Source organism: Neomonachus schauinslandi, chromosome X (assembly GCF_002201575.2).
Source record: "Neomonachus schauinslandi chromosome X, ASM220157v2, whole genome shotgun sequence".
Classification (NCBI taxonomy): domain Eukaryota; kingdom Metazoa; phylum Chordata; class Mammalia; order Carnivora; family Phocidae; genus Neomonachus; species Neomonachus schauinslandi.
Window position 1 is genome coordinate 108,758,957 of NC_058419.1, and position 24,752 is coordinate 108,783,708.

The window sequence follows — 24,752 nt, forward strand, 5'->3', positions numbered from 1 at the left end:
GGGGGGAGGGTCAGAGGGAGAAGCAGACTCCCTGCCGAGCAGGGAGCCTGATGCGGGACTCGATCCAGGGACTCCAGGATCATGACCTGAGCAGAAGGCAGTCGCTTAACCAACTGAGCCACCCAGGCGCCCTCAAAAAATAAATCTTAAAAAAAAAAAAAGAGTCGACACTTAACCGACTGAGCCACCCAGGCACCTGTTTTTATCTTTTAAATTTTACAGTTAGCAGCATAAGATTTCTGTAATGTAAAAAAAAAAAATAACAGGTCCAGAAGAATACATTCTTAACAAGTTCAAAAGCAAAGTAAACAATATAATGATTTGGGAAATTACACATATGTGAAACATCTATAAAGAAAAGTACAGGGGCGCCTGGGTGGCTCAGTCGTTAGGTCTGCCTTCGGCTCAGGTCATGATCCCAGGGTCCTGATCGAGCCCCGCATTGGGCTCCCTGCTCAGCGGGAAGCTTGCTTCTCCCTCTCCCACTCCCCCCTGCTGTGTTCCTTTTCTCGCTGTGTCTCTCTCTGTCAAATAAATAAATAAAATCTTTTAAAAAAAAAAAGAAAAGTACGAGGGGGCTCCTGGCTGGCTCACTCAGGAGAGTGTGTGACTCTTGATCTTGCAGTCATGAGTTTGAGCCCCACATTGGGCACAGAGTTTACTTAAAAAAAAAAAGAAAGAAAAAGAAGAATACGGGAATAAAAAAGAAATGGGTTACCTTCTGGAAGGTGAACAGGAATTAGGGAGGAATGTGGATATGCCAAGCAAGGGTACTAGTAATGTCCACTTCTCAAGTGAGGGGGGTTGGTATTTAGCATAATCATTTACAAGAATGCCACATACATAATTTTGTATCAAAGAACCTCTAGGGTTTTTCTTAGTGGGAAGTGGGGAAGAGAAGGGAGGGAGGTCAAGTCCCAGGACCTGTCTCTTCTAATCTCTTGAAAGCCGATCTTCCTTGGATTCAAACCCACCGGGCCCACCAGAGCCAGCTCAATTCCCACCCGCTCCACAACGCAGCTCTTCGAAGCCCTCCCCATATAGACTTCCTATAAAGCATGGGTCTGCAAACTTCTGTCAAGGACCAGACTGAAATTGTTTAGGCTATGCAGATCACACAGTCCCCACCACAACTACTCAATGCTGCCCCTATAGCATGAGAGCAGCCAAAGGTAAAATGTCATGAATGGGTGTGGCTGTCTGCCAAGAAAATCTTATCAAAACAAGCAGTAGGGGAGATCTGGCCTATAGTTTGCAGATCCCTGCTCTCTAGAATGTGTTAAAAAAAAAAATCATTTCTAAACATCAGGCCAAAAAAATCCATTCATAAACAGTTGTTGGTTTCCCTCGAAGCTTCCCAATATTTTCACCAAGTGCAAGGTCTAGGATTAATCACCACGGGGGGGGTGGTGTCTTCGTGCAGGGAGAAAAGAAGGAAAACAGGATGGAATGAAGACCAAATCAAGGTGTCTCTTAGAGTTGCCAAGTTGTTTTCAGCATTATTAATCTCAGATCCCATCAACTCCCCCGGGCCTGCATTAAAATGCCTCCTTGGAAGAATACAGTTAAGACCTCTCTACTAGTTTTTGACATTAAATATACTAATGCTTTTTAAAGGGGTGGGGGAGGTCTACCGAAAGCACTTTAAGAATTACAGGGACTGGGCTGCCCGGGTGGCTCAGTCGTTAGGCGTCTGCCTTCGGCTCAGGTCATGATCCCAGGGTCCTGCGACTGAGCCCACCATCGGGCTCCCTGCTCCACGGGAAGCCTGCTTCTCCCTCTCCCTCTGCCTACTTGTGCTCTCTCTCTATCTCTCTGTCAAATAAATAAATGAAATCTTTTAAAAAAAACAAAACAAGGGGCGCCTGGGTGGCTCAGTTGGTTAAGCGACTGCCTTCGGCTCAGGTCATGATCCTGGAGTCCAGGGATCAAGTCCCGCATCGGGCTCCCTGCTCGGCAGGGAGTCTGCTTCTCCCTCTGACCCTCCTCCCTCTCATGCTCTCTGTCTCTCATTCTCTCTGTCTCAAATAAATAAATAAAAATCTTAAAAAAAAAAACAAGAAGAATTACAGGGAACATAGTGTAATACCACCCAAGTAAGTGTTTATCTTCTGCTTATGGAATCAAGGGATTGTTGTACCAAGTAAAGAGACTCAGATCATCTTCAGAATTTTCTTCAGGGCTTTAGTAGGTTATATATATGTAATATATATTTTACATAACAAGATATACAAACTTTAAGCTTTCTTTTAAATTTAAGAATCCCATAGAGAATGAGAAAGAAACAATTTGCTTCCATCTGGTGGTAGGAGCTCATACTACAGGCAAAGCAGTTTATGAAACTTATGTTGATAAATTGGCTTTCCAATGAAGAATCTCCTAGAGGGTCAGAAGAGCGAGAAGTCAAAAAAAAACCCCAATCCCAATCTGTGTCTCCATCTGGTGGCAGCAGCGCATACTACAGCCAGAGCCCAAGGTTGCTCAATCGGACAGTGGGCAAGGGGGACAGGCACGGACTCATGAATTCCCAAGAGATGACAGGTCAGCTATTTATAAACTACTGCTTGAAAGAACATAATTCAGTTACGACGTTCTATCCTTAACAGATATAAATTTCAATAAAATACATGCAAATTTCAAAATATGCAATTTTCATTGAGAGTTTTGGGAAAAAACAATTAAGTAGTCTACCTGTGTAAAGTATTTCCCATCCTGTTTCAGTACTTTCATTGAGAGGTCAAGAATCAGTCTGAGAAACTCCCATGTGGAATCTGGATGTTAAAAAAAACTTTAAGTTATATAAAATATAGGTTTGCATTCATCAGAAACAACATCTAAAAAGTCAAATATCCACAACAATACCCAAAAAAGAAAGAAATAGCCAAGAGCTTAAGACCCAATATTCAAGAGCTTATTAATGAAAATTTACTGTCGTTTTTGGGTGTCCTGCACACACGTGCACATACTCAAGCAGGGTCAAAAGCAAATATTCATGTGTTTAGCACTGCTTTAATGATACCAATAAAGATTTGACCAAAAAGGCAGTGGTTGAAATCTGAAAGACAACAGCTTAAGGGGGAAGCAGCGACATCCCAAGAGAGAAACACCAAGAGTCATCACATGGGGACTCAGTCTGCCAGCTCAGCAGGAAGGCAAGATTATAGAAAAAAACACTAACACTGAAATGCCACACCAGCAGTTGATTTGGAGCATGTGGTTTGAGAATGGGGAATTATCTCTGGTGTTACAGGTTAAAAATCACATAAAAGAAATAAATTCTCAAACAAGCTAATTTCTCAATGATGTAATTGTGAGTCATTTTATTTAATGTTTCTCTCCAACAACTGAGTAAATTTGCTCATTCAGTGACTGAAATCCAGCCATCTTTTCCACTGTGGGCCTCAGCTGACCGACCTTGAAAAAATTAAGGAACCAATTAAGGAGACAAGCTCTAAGATCCTTCCATTCTCACAATGCGCCAAGTAAAACATTTTCATGAACATTATCTTGGTTATATAAGAAAAAACAGAAGCTACCTTCTTCTGGAGATGTGGAGATTGGAACGGCTGTCAAATCATTAATCACATAATCAAACGCTCTCCCTTCTTTGGCGTACCTCTTCAGTACTGGAATACAGTCTTCTATTAGAACCTTCCAAAGAGAAGAGGAATAGATGCACGTGAGCTGACGCATGTGGGTGGAAATATTTAAAGCCTCGTAGAGGAGGGAGGAAAATGCAAACTGCTGCTGGGATCCAAACAAAAATGACTTCCATCCATGCCTCTTAACAGCTACAATTCAGTGCCTGCTAGAGGCTTTGTCTGCCTTCTCATTTAATCTAAGCAACAAATCTATAGGTACTATCAGTATCCACAGTGTACAAATGGAAAAACCAAGTTGAGAGGTTACGTAGGGGCGCCTGGGTGGCTCAGTCGGTTGAGGGTGTGACTCTTGATTTCGGCTCAGGTAATGATCTCAGGGTTGTGGGATCGAGCCTCACCTTGGCCTCCGTGCTGAGAGAGGCATGAAGCCTGCTTAAGAGTCTCTCTCTTCCCTCTACCCCTCCACCCCTCCCCCTCTCTTAAAAAAAAAAGAGATTATGTAGTGTTTTCTTTGGCTGCACACATACTAAAATTGGAATGATACAGGGAAGATGAGCATGGCCTCTGCACAAGGATGAAACACAAATTCCTGAAGCATTCCATACTTTTGAGAGACAGAGTGAGGGAGGGAGAAAGGGAGGGAAAGGGGGGAGGGGTTATGTAGCTTGCCCAAAGGCACCCAATAAGAAACAAAGCCAAGAAGTACGCCTAGATCTATATGAAGGCCAAGTTCACACTTTTTTTTTTTTAAGATTTTATTTATTTATTTATTTGAGAGAGAGAATGAGAGGGGGGAGGGTCAGAGAGAGAGGCAGACTCCCTGCCAAGCAGGGAGCCCCACGTGGGACTCGATCCCGGGACTCCAGGATCATGACCTGAGCCGAAGGCAGTCGCTTAACCAACTGAGCCACCCAGGCGCCCCCAAGTTCACACTTTTAACTCTAATGTGTATTGCCTCTCCTACTACTGTCTCTATTTTCCTCTACTTTTAGTTTTTCTTTTATGCTAGGCACTGAATGACTTCATTGTCTATTGATTTTTTGCATCTCACCTCGAACTATTAACCTACAGTTTTTCATTTTTTTAACCACTTTGAGTACTGTTGGTAATACAACCGTGTAAGAAATACCAACTCCCACAATCACTAACGAGTACAGCAGTTAAGAGTTGGAATTCTCAAACAGATCCTGTACAGTAAACACATTTATCCTTGAACAACATGGGTTTGAACTGTCTGGGTCCACTTATTCGCAGTTGTTTTTTTTTTTTCTCCTAATACAGTACAACATTGTAAAAGTATTTTCTCTTCCTTATGATTTTCTTAATCACATTTTCTTTTCTCTAGCTTACTTTATTGTACGAATACAGTACATAACACATATAAAATACAAAATGTGTTAATTTGACTATGTTCTTGGTAACACCTCCAGTCAACACTATGTTACTACTTAAGTTTTGGGGGAGTCAAAAGTTATATGCAGGTTTTTGACTGTGTGGGGGGTCAGCACCCCAAACCCCCATGTTGTTCAAGGGTCAACTGTACAGGAACTCAGTTTGGGGCTTGCCTTTATCTTTGAAGTACTGAAGCTACATGCTGGGGACCCATCTGGCTGTAGGCAATGAACTAGCGGGAGTTACTCTCCTTGTCTTTTACTTTTCTAGTTACAAAATACACTCATGAAAAACAAATTCATAGAAGTCAGAAGTTTGTCAAAATTCCCTAAAATAACCTATTCTAGAATTTTTCCTCTGAATGTTCTTACACAGATCCTCACTCACAATTTTAAGAACCTGATCTTACAGCCCTACTGTTTTAGAACCTGCTTCACTTAATGCATCATCTAAGTACAACCACAAAACGATCTAGAAGACACTAATCAATCCTGTGGGATATGCTCAGTGTTCTCCTATGCTCATATACTCTTACCAACACACATTCTCACATAAACACATATGCTGTTCTTTTTTAGAACTAGGATCACACACATTCTGAACTTAAAAATTTTCATCTAACATCGTTCTAGGTAAGGATAGATTTTTTTTGAAGGGTAATGGTATTTTTTTAAAATTATATCATTCCATAAAAAATGTACTACTCTTTAGCCTCCTCGTAGGCCAGACATTCAAACACTGGGTTGCTGAGACCAAAGGCATGTCCATTTTAGTTTTTATAGTTTAGACGGCAATTCACACTCCCAACTAGCAATGCATGCAAGCACCTGTTGCCTGGATATTGTCCCTCTTTCTATTTTGTCAGGTCCCTTGCTAATGTTTTCACACGAACTTGCTGGGCCACTAACAGGGGTGAGCATCTTGTTATAAGTTTATAGGATATTTGATTTTTGTCTTCTGAGAAATACCAGTTCATGTCCTTTATTATTTTTCTATATAGTTATCTTATTTTTTAAATCTTAAATTGTAGGGGCTCTCTGTATTATTAAAGGGATTAAATCCCTGTCGTGTTTGTTACCAGTTTTTCAGCTTCGTTTATGGGATTAGGTTGTTGTTGTAGTTTCTGGGTTTCTTGTCTTTAAAAGATTTTCCAACTCCAAGGTTAAATATGTTAAATTTACCTAAATGTATTAGTTTTTGTATCCAGAGCTTAAGCCATCTGAGATTACTTTTTCTATGGCTTCTAGGGTCATGTTAACTTTGTTCTCATGGAGATGGACAGCCCATTGTGTTGGCATCACCTATGAAATCAACTCAATCTCCTTTTCCCAAGCAAACTGAAATATACCTTAGGCCATCTATTACTTGTACGAATACACACTCAGACATGTTCAAAATCTCTGTGCCATTCCTCTTATATGTGCATTCCTGTGTCAACATCACACTCCCTATTTGATTACTATGCTTGAACAGTAAATTACTAAACAACAGGGCAAATTTCCCTGCACTATGATTTTTTAAAAAAATTTTTTCTTGGAGGGGCACCTGGGTGGCTCAGTCGATTAAGTGTCTGCCTTTGGCTCAGGTCATGATCCCAGAGTTCCAGGATTGGAGTCCCAGGATCCAGCCCCACATCAGGCTGCCCATTCAGCAGGGAGTCTGCTTCTCCCTCTGACCCTCCCGTCTCGTACTCTCTCTCTCACCCTCTCAAATCAATAAAATCTTTTTTTTTAAGATTTTATTTGTCAGAAAGAGAGAGAGCACAAGCAGGGGGAGTGGCAGGCAGAGGCAGAAGCAGGCTCCCCCACTGAGCAGGGGGCCCGATGCGGGGCTCAATCCCAGGACCCCGGGATCATGACCTGAGATTAAGGCAGGTGTTTAACCGACTGAGCCACCCAGGTGTCCCAATAAATAAAATATTTAAAAAAATTTTTTTCTTGGCTATTCTTAAGTATTTATTGTTACAAATGAAATTGAAAATCATTTGATCTAATTCTAAAAACCTCCTTGGGATTCTGACTGGAATTACTTGTAATTAGGAAGTTATAGACATTGTTCTGGTATTCTCATCCTAGAAATGTAACATGTCTCTCCATATATTCCAACTATAGTTGTGGTCTTTCAGTAAGATCTCGACATAATTCTTATCAGTCTCACAATACCATTCTTATTTAAATATATTCCTAGGTATTTAACAATTGGTCATTTTATTCCTAAATGTGAAGCCTGAAAGTACAAAAATCCTAGAAGAGAACACAGGCAGTAACATCTCTGACATCAGTCATAGCAACATTTTTCTGGATATGTCTCCCGAGGCAAGGGAAATAAAAGCAAAAATAAACTACTGGGACTACATCAAAATAAAAAGCTTCTGTACAGCAAAGGAAACAATCAACAAAACTAAAAGACAACCTACGGAATGGGAGAAGATATATTTGCAAATGACATATCTGATAAAGGGTTAGTATCCAAAATATATAAACGTCCTACACAACTCAACACCCAAAATACAAATAATCCAACTTAAAAATGGGCAGAAGACATGAACAGACATTTTTCCAAAGACGACATCCAGACGGCCAACAGAGAGAGCCAAGAGACACATGGAAAGATGCTCAACATCACTCATCATCAGGGAAATGCAAATCAAAGCTACAATGAGGTATCACCTCACACCTGTCAGAATGGCTAAAATCAACAGAAGAAACAACAGATGTTGGCAAGGATGCAGAGAAAGGGGAACCCTCTTACGCTATTGGTGGGAATGCAAAGAGCGGCAGCCACTATGGAAAACAGTATGGAAGTTCCTCAAAAAGTTAAAAATAGAACTACCCTATGACCCAGCAATTGCACTACCGGGTATTTACCCAAAGAATACAAGAACATTACTAATTCAAAGGGATACGTGCACCCCAATGTTTATGGCAGCATTACTTACAATAGCCAAGATATGGAAGCAGCCCAAGTGTCCATCAACTGATGAATGGATAAAGAAGTGGCGTTTATGTGTGCGTGCGTGCGTGCACACACACACACCGGAATATTATTCAGCCATTAAAAAAGAATGAAATCTTGCCATTTGTAACGACGTGGATGGAGCTAGAGAGTATTATGCTAAGTGAAATAAGTCAGTGAGAGAAAGACAAATACCGTAAGATTTCACTCATACTTGAACAATCAGATGGTTGTCAGAGGGGAGGTGGGGTGAGGGGATGGGTGAAATAGGTGATGGGGATTAAGAGTGCACTTATTGTGATGAGCACTGAGTAATGTAGAGAATCGCTGAATCACTGTATTGGACATCTGAAACTAATATAATACTCTGGTTAACTACACTGGAATTAAAATTAATAACTTAAAAAAACAACTGCTCATTATTCTTGGTCATTCTTCTGAATAGGATCTCTAGCCCACTCTCTACCTCCAATTTCCATTCAAACTGTTTTGCATTTAGCATAGCTTAAAAAACATTTTTTTAGACTATCTCCATCCAATCACTTCACCAAATTCTCATGAACTCGACTAATTTTCTAGGCGAGTTTCCTAGATTTTCTAAGCATTCATATCATCTGCAAATAATGATTCTTTCTATGTTTATACTGTTTTCATTTTCCTACCTTACTGTATTAGCTAATGCCTCAAAAACAATGTTGAATAAAGTTAACAAGCATCTTCAACCTTATTTCCAGTTTTACTGGAAATGCCTTAATGTATTTTGCCTTTTTATATAACATTAAGTTTCTGACAGTTTGTTACGTTTGGGTAGTTTCCCTTCTATTGCAATTTTATCTTACTTAAAAGACTTTTTATTAAGAATGACTGCTAAATATCCCCCAAATGCTTTGTCATCTGTTAGTACATTATTTCCTCTTTTAAATAATTCATATAATAAATCATGTTGACAGACTTCTTAAGATTCCCATCTTTATGTTTCTGAACTAAATCTTTCTTGGGTCTAATAGAGTTCTTTAAATAAACTGCTAGATTTAATTTACTCTTTACTTGAAAATCTTGTATACTCATCAAAACCAATCTTTAGTTTTCTTTTTGTACTACCTTAAGGATTTTAGTATTAAAGTTACTCAATCATTATAAAAGGAATGGGGAGCACTTTGGAACATTTTCTCCTTTTCTAAACATGGTTAACAGAGTAACTATGTGTTTTTGAAATAAACATTTGCAAAGACCTGGTGTTTTTTTAATGGTAGTATTTTAATGGCTAAGGGGCTTGCCTGTGAATACCCCCAGACGAGGAACCCCCCACCCCTTGGGAGCACTCAGAAAACCCTCAACCTCAGAAGAATTTTCCAGGCTCCCCCAATGGTTGTTCTAATCCAGCAAGAAGACAGAAGGGGTGGGCGGATGTATTCAGACACCCAACTTCCTCAAAAGCAGAGCCATTTCAAATAAAATACTACTTTTCCATTCCCTAGACTGTCCCACTGTCAATGTCACCACCTGCCTTTGGTGCTCTGCTTTCAGACAGACGTGCAAGAGTTTTTTTCCAAAGCCATTAGTAAATCGTCCCACGTACATCCAGCCTCTAATTACAACAATCTACAACTCCACGGTACTGCAGGTTTGGGTTTGCGGTTCTGCTTATGCTTCAATTGTTTTTCTGAATCCATAGAAGGAAGTTACAGAAGGAGCCAGGGAGCCAGGTATCGGAGTGAAATCACTCTTCTGAAGTTACCCTATAACCTTGAATAAATGTCCTTCGAACCCTCTAAGTTGAATCTTCTTCAACCATAAAAGAGAAATAATAGCTGCTTGGTGCACGGTTGAGGATTACAGGTTAAAACACCTTAGGCAGAGAGTCTGGCTAACAATGCAAACATTATTTGACAACAATGGTAACTTTAGCTCCATGAAACAAATGAGTGAAACAAACCTGTCATGCTCTGATGAACCTAACTCCCCTTCCCCGCGTCCCTTATTAAAACTCTCAAACAGTACATGTGAAATACATATATCCTTCTTCCGCTTTTGCCCACAAAACAATCACACCTACATGTCAATATAGACAGAATTCTCTTTCAGCTTAAAAAATTAACATGCATGCACCATGAAATCAAATTTGGATGCAAACACATTAGGGAAGATGGGGTAGGGATAAGCAATTTATAGATCAACAAATGAAAGCACTCGTCTAAATTGTTTATAAATCTAGAGTAATACTTTTTTTTTTGAAGACACACATTTAAGATTCTGTTCAAATAAAATGTATTTGCTTGGTTATCTTGTTCTAACAAGTATTGTAGATGTAAGCACTGAACACGTGCATGTTTAAAATACAATACAAAACATCCAACAAACTGTAATGATTGGTCAACTTGGAAGTACAGTACAATTTAGGACAGAAACGAATTTGCTTAGCAAGAAGCAACTGTTGAGATGTACACGTAACTCACACAGAGTCTGAAGAGTAGCAGAAGATGCCACCTCAAAGTATGCCACTTTGGTGTATTATTTTGAGCTATATAGGCACTTGAAAAACAGCAAATGCAGAAGGCAGCTTTCTCCGAACTCCCCTTCAATCTACCTAAGATAGATCCTCCGAAAGAAACTCAATTGTCCGAGATCCCCTCCCTAGTGGGTTCAACCAGGGACGGATGACCTCTATCACAAGACAGGAAATGGATACCACATCCAGACAAACTTAGTCACAAGTATCATACCTACCCCATCTATTCTTCCAAGGGCCCATTATCTTTCCTTAAAAGTCACTTACTCTCCCCAAGACACCTATGACGCCTTTCCCTATTAAGTTGGTATTTAAGCCTAAATTTTAAAGCTACCTCTGAGTTACTCACTGATCTCTGGGCCTCTCCCAAGTACACATGAGGTATATATGTTACTCGACTTCTGTATTTCTCTTGTTAACCTGTCTTTTATTACAGGAGTCTTAGCCAAGAACTAGAAGGGCAGAGGGTAAGGGTGCTGATAATACTGAGTCCATCTTTGGCCCTCTTATCTTGTTCATGTTTGCTCAATGACCTCTCTTGGGACTACGTGTTCTGGCACCTTAGAGATTAATATACGTATGTCAAAAATGCCTGCCAAGAAAGGCTGGCATTTTGGTTTCCCATGAATCTGTTAGAGATAACGGTCTTTCCCCATCCTCATACACAGGTCGTGCCATAAAAGCTAATGAAAGGTTAGCTTGATTAAAGGTCAATTAGTGCACGCATACCCTCTGAGGTACATGGGAATGGTATGATCTCACTCCAGTGCCCTTCCTGCATGTCCTCTCCCTCTGTAAAATCCGTGGACTACAGTCTGGACTTTGCAGAGAGTAACTACGCAGCTGCCACGGACCATCCTCCGCCCAATCCCGCCTGTCAGTTAGGTGTCCCTGAGTAAAACTCGGTGTAAACTCTATGGAGTGGCCCACTTTGCTTTCCGGTCACCAAGTGCCTTCTCAGTTTGGGGGGATACTTTACTGTCCCTCCTCCACCTTCTAACAGTAGAGGGAAAAATTATCCTTCCCTCCAAGATGATCTATTTATCTTCTTAACCAACTACCCTTAGAGCTGTTTTAGGAAGGTACAATTCAAGTCAATAACATATTATTAGTTGACTTCAAAATGTTATCTAGAAAACATAATTACCTGATAGCAGTCTCCTTTAAGATTGTCTAAGACGTTGCCACATGTTTTTCGCATGTATTTCTTACATCCATCAATCACCATTTGGTCAATGTTCAAACAGGTCAAGGAGAAATTGATCCTGAATTTGATCTATCAAAGAATTCTGAAATAGTAATACTTTAAAGAAAAGGTAGGGGCACCTGGGTGGTTCAGTCGGTGAAGCGTCTGACTCTTGATTTCAGTTCAGGTCATGATCTCAGGGTTGTGAGATGGGAGCCCAGCATCCAGCTCTGTGTGGAGTCTGTCTGAAATTCCCTATCCCTCTGTCCCTCCCCGTGCTCTCTTTCTCAAATAAATAAATAAAATCTTAATAAAGTAAAATTAAAATCTTAATAAAGTAAAATAAAATCTTAAAAAAAAATAAAGGTAAGACAAACATGAATTTTATAACACAAACTTGGGTATCAGATTTACCAAAAAAAAAAGATGAATGAGACAATGATTTCATTGTTGTACCAAGGTCACTCAAAAAGAACTGAATTTTCCCTTTTCATGAAGAAGCCCTTTCACAAAGTGCTAAGCAGTAGACACAGTACCAAGGTTGCTTTCTCGTTTTCTCAACTAGAGGATCTCTGCTGCTTTGTTTGTAGCCACATGAAAAGGCTATTGGTCCTAAATGGAAATGTTTGTTCAAGGCAGTATTTAAAAGGCATTTGCCTCATAACATTAGCTGGAGTCTTAAGACAAAAAAAGAGGAACAAAACAGAAGCCAATTGAACTTGATCTCCAAACAAAGGATATCTCTACCATAGTGACCATCTTTGGTTTCAGTTTGACTATTTCACATAATATGCCCCCATCTCCACCCCCAAGAATCAGCACGTCTTTGCCACTGTAGTCTTCTTTTCCACTGCCCATGATGGCCTGGGTATACGCCAAATCACTCTCTGCCAGATCTAGGGAGGAAAAACACAGGTACAAAATGGTGATTCTACCCAAACCCACACAGAGACCTGACTTGCCATGCTAGAAAGTGCTGGAATCTAGTCTAAAATTCAAATTTTTTTCATTTTTGATCTTTAAAAACTATCAACAATGTGCAGAGGTACTTTTTTTTTCATCAACCCTACTCATCTGACACCTAATATATTACATACACATATACCATGGTCAGTGGAAAAAAAAATTTCAGTCTTAAGAATGTTCTGATATGCTAATTAAAAGCGATCATATCTTTTATTACATGAAATACGGCATCTGAGAGTTGTTCCAAGTAATAGGAGAGAGACAAAGTAAACCAGGGTTTAGGGGAAACAAGATTGGCCAGGAGTTTCTAATTGTTAGCACTCAATGGTGAGTATACATGGGTTCATCATACTATTTTGTCTACTCAGTTTTGAAATTTTCCGAAACAAAAAAATTTCTTAAAAAATAAGGAATCATATTTTCTTTATATGAGTATAATCCAAATACTCAACACTAAGAATACTAAGAAAAAGGAACATCAAGACAATGTTTTCATGGCTCTGCTATAAAACATGAAAGCCTAAGGGTGCCTGGGTAGCTCAGTTGGTTAAGTGTCTGGCTCTTGGTTTCAGCTCAGGTCATGATCTCAGGGTCATGGGTTGGATGGAACCCCGGGTCCTGGTCGGGCTCTGTCCTGAGTGGTGTCTGCTTCCCCTCTCCCTCTGCCCCTCCCCCCGCTCACACATTCTCTCTAAAATAAATAAAATAAAATCTTTAAAATAAAAAATAAAAATAAAACAGGAAAGCCCAGACAATCCACAGGTTAATATGACATAAATATTCCTTTCAAAAAAATAGCACTGCCAAGGACAAACTAGGACAAATCCACAATGGTGCTATTTGTCAGAAAAGCACCATTATCTAAAACACTGTCACTCTGCTATGCAACTGGGGTAGGGATGGAATACTTACTAACATCCCCACTAAGGATGAGAATATTTCCAAATTGCTTCGAGTGTAGAATTTTAATGTTCTGATAAGGTGAATCTTCATCATACACCACTTCATCTATGTCATACTCAACCAGGCGACCATCAGCAGTGGGCCAGTATCTGTCAATAGCTCCTCCTCGAATTATGGGCGGTAATCTGGAAAAAGGGAAAACAAGAATGAGCCTTTACAGGAACACTGCTTATGGTGCCGCTGCCTTAAAAGTGAACCTGCAGGGGTGCCGGGGTGGCTCAGTCGTTAAGCGTCTGCCTTCGGCTCAGGTCATGGTCCCAGGGTCCTGGGTTCGAGCCCCACATCGGGCTCCCTGCTCTGCAGGAAGCCTGCTTCTCCGTCTCCCGCTACCCCTGCTTGCGTTCCCTCTCTTACTGTGTCTCTCTCTCTCAAATAAATAAATAAAATCTTAAAAAAAAAAAAAAAGTGAACCTGGAGGGGCGCCTGGTTGACTTAGTCAGCAGACGATGCCACTACTGATCTTGGGGTCGTGAGTTCGAGCCCCACGTTGGGTGTACTGATTACTTTAAAAAAAAAAAAAAAAGTGAACCCGGAAGTGTGAGTGTACAAAAGCAAGCGACGTGCCCTCCAGCCAATTCCAGAATAGTATACAAATCTAAAGCTTGGTCTTTCAGCTTTATATACAAATATGGCCACTACCAAATCTCAGCAACTGTTGTACATTAAGAGGTTACTTTTTTAATAAACCTTTCTGGCATGCCTTCAATTTTTCCTAAAAAAAACGTTGGAGAAGGGGCGCCTGAGTGGCTCAGTGGGTTAAGCGTCTGCCTTCGGCTCAGGTCATGATCCCAGGGTCCTGGGATGGAGCCCTGCATCGGGCTCCCTGCTCGGCGGGAAGTCTGCTTCTCGCTCTCCCGTTCCTGCTCGCCCTGCTTGTGTTCCCTCTCTCGCTATGTCTCTGTCAAAAAAATAAATAAAATCATTAAAAAAAAAAAAAAAGTTGGAGAAAATGGCCACCTCAGACATCACACTCACCCCAAATACTTCAACAGGAATCTCTTAAGACTGCCTACCCCACCACACTTCCACACCACGTTCATGCAAGTGCACGGGGGTGTAATACCATCATCTGGTACACAATCCACATTCAAATGCCCCCAAGACTGTCCCAATCATGTCATGTACAGCTGTTCTGCTTTTGAATGAAGGATCATATGCTGTATTTTCTTTTCCTTTTTTACCCTCATTTCGTCTATTTTAGTTAAGTTTTTTTTTTTTTTTTAAAGATTTTATTTATTTATTTGACAGAGAGAGAGAGGGAACACAAGCAGGGGGAACAGCAGAGGGAGAGGGAGAAGCAGGCCTCCCGCAGAGCAAGGAGCCCGATGCGGGGCTCGATCCCAGGACCCTGGGATCATGACCTGAGCCGAAGGCAGACGCTTAACCGACTGAGCCACCCAGGCGCCCCTTTAGTTAAGTTTTTCCACCCAATGTGTTTCATAACATCTCAGGGAAATGCAGACCAGGTGTTTTGCAGAAAATCCCTAAGGTGCCTAAAGACCTCTTTCTTCATTAAAGTCAGGGTGGTAGATATTTACAGAAGCATCACATCAGGGGCAAAAGATGTGTGCTTGTCCTATTACTAGAGATGCTAAGTGTGACCAGTTGGTTCAAGTGAATGGCACCAGATCCCTCCATTTACAAAGGTACCTTTTTTCCCTTTGAAATTACTAAGCAGGCTGTGGAGTAGCCCTCTCAAACTGGGTGAAGCCCCTGAGCTCTCAACAAACCTCCAGTAGTGGTTTTGGCATCTAGAAGATTCTTGCCTGTATCAATTATTATTACTAGAAGGACTGCAAACTGAGGATTTTCCCATTCCATTCTTTTGCAAATGCTCAGTATTTCAGAAAACGTGAATGTACTAGAAACTACCAGCAGAGGACACTAAATGACAATGAAAACCAGAGCCAGAAAAGGGGCTTGGCAAATCTAACAGAAACACAAAGTGAGAACTCGCTGCATACTAACACAACTGTGTGCAAGTCATGTGTTCTCAAACACAGTGGTATTCAACAGTAAAACAGCTGGATGATGGGGTATGCTACCTCTTGACTTGCTCTGGTGAGTCTCTGCCCTCCCACTCACCTGTTACCAGGAATACAGTCTGAACCTCTTTTAATGAAGCTTCCTCTGAGCAAACACTAACAACCATAAAGAACACTAAGATTGGGGCGCCTGGATGGCTTAGTCGGTTAAGCGTCCGACTTTTGATTTCAGCTCAGGACGTGATCTCAGGGTCGTGGGATCTAGCCCTGCATCGGGCTCCGTGCTGGGTGTGCAGTCTGCTGGACATTCTCTCTCTCCTCTGCCTCTGCCCCTCCCCCTGCTTGCACGCGCTCTCTGTCCCTCAATAAATAAATAAAATCTATATATAAAAAAAAGAACACTGAGATTTACAAAGCAAATTCCCATGAACTCTCATTTAATCCTAGCAACTCCTGATTTAACCACTTCTTGCACCATTCAAGTGAACAAATGCAGCTGCTGGAATGTCTGCAGACCAGGTTTGTCTTGTAAAATGTGCAGCCCCAAACAAGACAATACCACCACCACCCCCCCTCCGTCCCCTGCCCGGCCCGGCCCAGAGCAGGCAAACAGGACTTGGGGGAAGCCTCTTCCACCCTTGGCTGATGGTTGGTGGGTAGACGGAGGTGGGAGAGTAAACCACCTGTGACATTAGATGAAGGTGACAAATATCAAGTCATGGGTTTTCAGGAGAGGAAACCCACCCCCCGGTTGACAGCCAGTCAGCTATACGAAATTACTAAACTGCACAAACCCGATGAAAATAAATGTCTATTCTCAAGTGTGTCACTAAGTGCCTTGGCTAAAGTAAAGAGCTCTTTCCTCAATTGCAACACAATGGTTTTCATTTTTTTTTAATTTTTTTTTAAAGATTTAAGTAATCTCTACACCCAAAATAGGGCTCAAACTCACGACCCGGAGATCAAGAGTCGCACGCTCCACTGACTTGAGGCAGCCAGGCACCCCGAAACACAATGGTTTTTAAAGACTGGCAAAGAAACAACAAGGATCTCTAACAGGATGAGGAAGCCATTTATCTTGATGAAATACTCATCCTAGCATGAAGTGCATCTCCTTGTATTGGGCTACAGGAGATATTCTGGAGCCCAGCACAACTCTTCTTTCAACTTTCACTGCTGAAAATTGAAAATGGATCGTAGAGAGAAAGTCAGACAGAGTATGTCCTGGGTCTCCGGTATACTGGGTCTACTGCAATATCTCCCTCACCCCTAACCCCCAATAAAACTTAACGGATGTAAGCTTGTTTTCCTGTTCCTTTTCTTTGGAAAGGTAGAATATAAAAATAAATTATCTAATACATCCCATGCTTCTTAGTTAAAAATTTAGATTTAACTCACTGGCCACAGGGGAATAATGATTTCAGATAATGTTATGAGTTACTTGTTAATGACTAAATTTCTAACCATGTCATCACCAGACAGAAAAATGGCGCCATCCTTCTCCTTTTGAGGCCAATTAAAAAAGCCTGCCACCAAGTACTCCCAATAACTTCTGGACCCCTCTACCTTGATTTTACGAAAAGTTGTAAGAGCAGTGACGAGCAAAAGCAAGGTCTGTATTTTGAACTGAAAATACGAAGCTTAACTCCACTCTCACTTAGCTCCTATACCCAAAACAAAGACTTCTCATGAGTTCCGAAACCCATAAATGTATTCCATCTATTCCCTTAGTCTAGAAGTAACCCTAATAAAAGTGAGACCAATAAAACTCAGAGGCATTTCGATGTTGGCCAATTCATTATCACGGAGTTAACACATTTTAGAACAGAGTGGGAACCCGCTGAATTCAGGTTGGTGCAGATAGGTCTGCAGCAGTCGAAGGAATGCTGAAAACCTCTGCAAGCAGGGAAAGGTGGAAAGTCCAGAAAAGTGTGTGGGTGTGGACATGCTTTTAAGGACTGGGAAGAGGGAAATATGGCTGAGGAGATGTACACTGAACTTAGGTGGGGTAAACAAATCTAGGTGCTCTGACAGATTTCAACCACGTGGGCAAGTTGTACACGGTTATGTTCATTTACCAGCAGTTCCCTGCTTTCTACCCTACCAGAGATTAACCAACCTTCTAGTTAACCTTACACCAGCCCTGGAGCTTTCCTATGGGCTGATGAAATTTAGCATGCTGAGCTAGTAAGTCCCTCACATCCTAGGTCTTGCCAAAATGAATGCACGCTTCTACAAAGTGCTGTCAACTAGAGACATCTGTATTCTGGTCGCTTCCATCAGTGATGGCGTGACCTTGATAAAGTCCCTCTAGGTCTCTCTGTGTTTGCTGTTGTAAGGGACAGGCCTCCTACTTTTGGGGGCCTGATAAGGATCCACCCAGACAGGACAGGAGCAAACTGGTGAGAATTACCTGTTGGGCATCCATGATTAACTCCTATTCTTAATTCCCAGGACCCACACAAGACTCTATCCATTCCAACAAAAGTCAAAGCTGTTACATCTATCAAGGCTCTTTTAACATCTGTTACCATGGACAAATACTGCTGCACTGTTCAAAAGAAATGTTCCATATCTGCATGGTACACTGTGATAGTCACTAGCCATTAGCTACTGACAGGAGGCTAGTGAAACTGAGGAATGGAACTATCTTTATTTACTGAAGTTTAAATAGCCACAGTCAGGACAAGGGAAGCTTAACTGTCTTTAGTATCATTTGAAAAGAACCAACCGGTGGCTGCTCAAGGTAGGTGGCCTCTCAATTCTTAGTATCTTGCAAAGTCACCTTACTTGAAAGCTTTGAGGCAAATTTTCTATCACCCCATCTTGTCATAAATCTTAGAAGTGAATTCCACTTTGGAGCCCAGAGCTCTGAGCAGAGACAGCAACCTTTTCACTTTACTGGACCAGGTTGGGGAGTTCTCTCACTCTCTTTTGACTGAGACGGAAGCCCCCCCCAGCTCTCTGCTTTATACAGTTCCAGCTCCTGAGATTCGCTCCATTATCTCCTTTCTACCTTTGTTTCATTTTACACAGCATGCACGCGCGTGTGTGTGTGTGTGTGTGTGTTCATACATTTTGTCTTGTTTGGATGTGAGGCATCCATTAGCTCAGTCTACCCATGTTGCCAGAAGCAGACACTGCTCGGGACAACACCACCATTCCAATTTTACCAGTTAAACAAATATAAAAGGACATTCGGGAGTAGACTTACCGCTTCACCCGCACAGCACTGTCCTGACTCAATTCTTTCATTCTTTCTTCTACTTTGTTCAAGAGCTACAATTAAAAGAAAAGCTACAATTAAAAGAAAAGAAGTCAATGGGCTTATAGAATAAGGTGAGTGCAACAGCTAAGTTTCCAGGAGGCTGAGGCCGTGGTGACAGAGCTGTGTGATATTCCTGACCTCCCCCATCCCTTCAGCAGCCTCCAGGCCTGGCCCAGTTCCACACACCCACACCAACCAGCCCTCATGGTGCTACCCTCAGTGCAAGTCACCAGCAAGATAATGGGAAAGGGAAGAGCACATGGATAATGCAGATATAACATCCTGCTCAAAGGTTTACATTTCATCATGGAAAGTAAAACTCTCAGTTTTTAAGCAGTCAAGGGAATGAGGACAAGCCAGGTTCCTAACAACAATTGAGAAACCACTATTTTTCTTCTAAAATCACTTATCTGGAGGGAGGAAATTTAAAGTTAACTGGGAGATCAGCAATTACATAAAATAATTTTATCATTAAAAATATGAGATTTTCATATGGTTTCACTTATTTGTGGAACATAAGGAATAACATGGAGGACATTAGGAGAAGGAAGGGAAAAATGGGGAGGGGGAATTGGAGGGAGAGATGAACCATGAGAGACTATGGATTCTGAGAAAGAACTGAGGGTTTTAGAGGGGAGGGGGGAGGGGGGATTGGTTAGCCCAGTGATGGGTATTAAGGAGGGCACGTACTGCATGGAGCAGTGGGTGTTATACGAAAACAATGGATCGTGGATCACCACATCAAAAACTAATGATGTATTGTATGGTGACTAACATAACATAATAACATTTTAAAAATAAATAAATAAAAAAAATAAAAATATGAGATTTGATGATCCTCAAATACTTGTAATTACAATAAGCAAAACAATAATTAAATAAAAGTAAATAAAAGCGAAAAACCAACACTGTCAACTTCTTGGCCTTGCGAATCACCATCATAACTCTGAAGATCCAACAACACCAATCCATGTGGGTAAATTCTCAAACTGGCAAAGCTACAAAGGAAAGCATAATTTTAAGGTTAGGAATTTTATCATGGCATTCAAAAGAAGAAAAGACACCAACCCACCCAACTAAAAGCAAACACCATTGCTCTTTTTTTCCTAAGTTACATGGTTAACCCTTTTGCTTTCTTATGAGAACCTCTTCTTGGGGGTGGGAAGCCCACCAATCATTTAGGGAAGATTTAGACAGTCACCAGATGCTAACGTTTTCAGATAACGGGTTCTTGGGCCCAGAAAGTGATTCAGTAGCAGTTCTGTGAACCGGATTTTTTTTTTTTTTTTTTTTTTTTAAGTAAACTCCACCCAACTCACGACCCCGAAATCAAGAGTCGCATACTCTACCAACTGAGCCAGCCAGGTGCCCCTGTGAACCTGATTTTTAAGAAGGTTCCCTGGCACGTGATTCGGCCAAGTTTAGTGACCATGGCCCTCAAATGAAGGGAGGGTAGGAAGGACAAACTGGGTCCTCCCAATTAACCTTCAGAGAGTTCAAAACAGAGCAGCGGTTTTCCGACTGCAAGCGGGTGGTGGTTAAACTGATTTAGTTCGGGGTTGGCACACTCCAGCCTACACACTGCAAACCACCAGATCCAGCCTGCAAGACTTTTTTTTGTAGAGCCTGCAGACTAAGAATGGTTTTTACATTTTTAAGGAGTTGTTTAAAAAAAAAGGAAAGAGAGAATGTGACAGAGACTCTATGTGGCTCCTTACGGAACAAGCTTTCCGACCCCTAATTTAGGGGATCTGCTCATTTTTCTTAAAATATCAGAGTGTATCACATGCAATAAAAGTCAATTATGTGGAGAAATTTCTGTTTTGATCATACGTGTATCTGTACTATATAGACACAGATGACTATGTATGGGGTTATGACATAGAACTACTTCTTGGGGCGCCTGGGTGGCTCAGTCGTTAAGTGTCTGCCTTCGGCTCAGGTCATGATCCCAGGGTCCTGGGATCGAGCCCCGCATCCGGCTCTCTGCTCAGCGGAAAGCCTGCTTCTCCCTCTCCCACTCCCCCTGCTTGTGTTCCTGCCCTTGTTATCTCTCTGTCAAATAAATAAATAAAATCTTTAAAAAAATAAATAATATAAAAAATAAAACTACTATTTACTAAAAGTCGTGGTTAAAGAAACATTGGATTAAAAACTAAACACTACTAGTAAATTTCACCTTCAGCCTTTAAATGGCCCCCAAATCAAGTTCAGGTCCAGGAAACCACAAATCATTTACACCTGAATGCGCCTATCATTTTTTTCCCCCTCCACCACCCACAGCACAAAGGAGAGGGGCTGGAGAAGGGAAAGGGTAGAAAAACATCACCCCTAACCAGCTGGGTCGTTCTAGTGCAGGCCTCTGCCAATGGAACTGCAGGAACACAGGAGCACAGACAATGCTGGAAGTTAGTACAAAAAGCTCAAGGGATTAAAACCAGGCTGAGGACCAGGACTTCAGCATCACTAAGTGGCTATTACCCAGAAGTCAGGCCAGAAGCTGGGTATGGTCCCCCTGAGCTGGTGCCTGGTTGCCCAGGCATGGGTGGGAGTAGTGAGGTTTCAGGACAGGCACCATGGGGATGGGTCCCAGTAGAGCAAGTGAGAGAAGAGGGAGACCAATGTTGAAAATACGTTTTTAAACTAAGCATGTCAATTTCCATTTTTTCTGCTTTCAGAAGCAATTTCTAAACAGCTCTTGCCATTCAAAATTCCCTTCTGGGAAGAATTCTAGGCCCCCCAGACAACTGGAAATGGTGTGTATGGTAGAAGATTCAAGAAGTGAGGCAGAGAAGTGCCTGGATGCAAAGGCAGTTAGGAGATTCTAAGAGAATCAAGGCTTCAAAGAACTTACGGGGTGGCAAGGCGACATGGTTCCATTTGCTGTGGTCCCCAAAGGATGGACCACATCCAGGATAGCAAGAGACCATGGCAGGGAAGGTGGAGAAAAGAGGCTAGGACAGAGAGAGGCTGAACCCAAGCCTGCAGGAGCTGAAAGGATCAAGGACAGCTGCAAATCTCTACTTGCAGGAAACGGGCTATTAACTGGGCCAGGGCATGGAGGAGGGAAGGTAGGAGAGTTTGGTGGTGGTATTGATTTGGGATCAGCCTTGAGAAGAAATGATTTTAGATACATCTGAGGTATCTGCTAAACACTTATGTGGAGATTTGCTACATAGTTAGAAATACAAATCTGGGCTTAGGGAGAGAGGAGCTGGGAAGTCCTTGAGAGGCATCAAGAGAGGGAAGACCAGTAACCCCCATGGGGTGGAGCATGTTGACTTAGAAAGAGAGTAACGGAAGGGGGCACTCAGAAGTCAAAGTTTCCTGATCTCCCAGCATTGCCTTCTGGGCCTCTGAGGTCGTGGGGGTGGTTATTTTTCCTTTTAATAGAGAAACAAGGGACAGAATGTGGGACATTAATGAAACCATGTGGAATTCTAGTATTTTGTACCCATTGGGTGAAATGGAATTAAAGCCACTGAAAACACCCAGGAGTTCACATTTTAAAATTAATAGTGCAAATTACGAAGACTCTTACTAGTTTTGCATACTAAACCAGTCTAGATAGGATACAAACCTAGACTTAGGAAAGCACAAAGAGCTCAACATGCTGGGGTCTTCTGTTCTCGGTCAGTTCTTAATTTAGGTTTCCTTCCCTATTCCCAGCACATATTGGCTCTCATCTACATATTGATTAGGTAAAATCTGGATAGTCTATAAAGGTCTTAAGGAAAAGAAAAAAAACCCCAACTTGAAATCTTGGGTCTCCTCAGCTTCCTGTCAACCTCCCCGTAGACATTCTCATTCCTCATTTGATGATGGTCTGCATTAATTGCTAGTAACTTCTAACAGTGCTACTCACAGTGGGGTCAGCCGACCAACAGCATCGGTGTCCCCTGGGAGCTTGCTGAAAATGGGATTTCCGGTGCTACCCCAGAGCGGCTACATCAGAAACTCTTGGAGCAGGGCCCGGGAATCTGCTTTAACCACGTCTGAATCGTGGCCTGCAGTTCACACTGCTTCTGCTTCCCAGGGGTTCTGGGTCCTGGCCACACAGCAGAATCACCCGGCCGGGGGGGGACTTCGGAAAAATACTGATGCCCACTGGCCTCAATCTCTGGGAGAGTGACTGGGGTCATGGCGTCTTGTGAAAGCACTCCCGGGCGATTCTACTGGGCAGCTGGGGCTGTGAAGCACTGAATTCTAGCCCCCCTAACAAAATGTCACAGGAGGAAATAAAAAATACCTGGACGCTACCCCTCCCCACTTTGTCATCCGCCCCCAACCCCCACCAGCTGAAGTGCTCAGATCTGAAGGCCAGCTCACCTGCCGTTTTTGTTGATGTAGGTCGCTAGATAACCGCGGTCTTGCCAGCTGTGCACCGACTCCGTCATCCCTTGCTCCTGGAAAATGGACCGCAGGCCTTTTAGAATGGTCTCGCCATCAGCTGGAGAACAAGGGAGAGAAGGCAAGGTGGTCAGGATGAAACACATTCCAAAGGAAAGCCGGCGAGGCGCAGTTTGACGACTGAACTTCGTAAGAAAACCTGAACGAAGATTTGCCAGCGTCACGCCCGTTGTCAGGAGCTACGAAGGTTCTCAACCCCATGAGGAGAGGCTACACGGATCACCAGGTAACACAAGAGAGACACAAAAACACCAACCACAAAGTCATTGCACCAAGGATGCAGACAGGTCTTCAGCCAACCAGAGAGGACACAACACAATGTTGAGCCTAACCAGAAATCAAAGAGATGCAAATAAATGAGCTTCCATTTTAGGGTATATAAATTAATGAGCCTATACAGTGCTAGAAAGGGGATGTCCACCCACTCCTGATGGGTATCATAAAGGACTTCAAAACTTTTGCCTTTATGTTCCAGGTGTCTCACAATAAGCATGGGTTGCTATTATAATAGGGAAAAAGAAAATAAATGGGGCCACTCAGTAACATATTTCTATACAGTAGCGACTGAACAACTCCTTATGGAACAACTTGCTATGTACTGTGACCCTATCCTTGGCCAGGGGCCCATCTTCCCCTCTCCCTCCCCACCCACTTCACAAGTGGTAGCCCCGGGTAGGACTTCGGTGAAGGTTATAGAAATTGCATTAATCTCTGCAGGTTCACTTGATGCCACAATCTTCAGGAACATCCAACATTATGACGCCTAAGAGAAAAGGCAAAATACAATTTATTCTCCTCTAGTTCAATCTGCTAAGCACTCATTGCCTGAGAAGGGTAAGGTAAAGCACCGAGATGAGACAAAAGGAATTATTCTGTACTGTCCCACGAGCCCTCCATGGGCTGGTGCTTTTTCCACATGACAGAAAAAACAGTGTAGGCTGCAAAGCGTCAAAACAGAGTATGTACGAGGAGTATGTCTGCGACCTGAACCATAAACTAAGTAGTGCCAACGTTTGGACTATGACCTGAGCTGAAGGAAGGGTGAAAAAAAAGCTCAAATAAGCGTCTGCCACCCAGGCGCCCCACAAACTGGGTTCAGAGGCCAAATTGGGCAGCAAATGTGTCTTATTCTAGCAGGCACAGACTTTTCAAAAAGTCAGTTAGTCAGTTGCCACTTAAAAACCAGATTTCAGGGCACCTGGGTGGCTCAGTCGGTTAAGCGTCTGCCTTCGGCTCAGGTCATGGTCCCAGAGTCCCAGGATCAGACTGAGCCCTGCATCAGGTTCCCTGCTCAGCGGCTTCTCCCTTTCCCTCTGTCCCTCCCCATGCTCGTTCAGCTGAAGGATGATTAGACAGCACAGCGAAGGCTGCTAAATGCACTGAACCCCTAGAATGTGATTTTTGTTACTTTTGTGTGTGTGTGTGTGTGTGGGCTTTTTGTTTTTGTTTTGGTAGACTTTGAATTTGGTTGTTAGGATGTTTGGGGGCCACCATTCCACCCCCAGAACCTGGAAGG

General features: G+C 42.2%; 1 protein-coding gene and 1 non-coding gene across 2 annotated transcripts in view; one reads left to right on the top strand and one right to left on the bottom strand.

Annotated features, from left to right (window-relative positions):
- The window catches only part of SMS (spermine synthase), a 41,011-nt gene that overhangs the window by 5,096 nt on the left and 11,163 nt on the right, over positions 1-24,752 (bottom strand). Inside the window, exons 3-10 of the mRNA XM_044911628.1 lie at positions 23,156-23,276; positions 19,734-19,824; positions 18,773-18,837; positions 13,523-13,698; positions 12,386-12,540; positions 11,606-11,695; positions 3,537-3,651; positions 2,692-2,771 (exon numbers count right to left, since the gene is read on the bottom strand). Coding sequence (XP_044767563.1) covers positions 2,692-2,771; positions 3,537-3,651; positions 11,606-11,695; positions 12,386-12,540; positions 13,523-13,698; positions 18,773-18,837; positions 19,734-19,824; positions 23,156-23,276 — 893 coding nt within the window. The remainder of the gene's footprint in view (positions 1-2,691; positions 2,772-3,536; positions 3,652-11,605; positions 11,696-12,385; positions 12,541-13,522; positions 13,699-18,772; positions 18,838-19,733; positions 19,825-23,155; positions 23,277-24,752) is intronic.
- Positions 4,105-4,211, top strand: LOC123323465. The gene has a single exon (XR_006539410.1). It is a non-coding gene; the product is annotated as a U6 spliceosomal RNA (small nuclear RNA).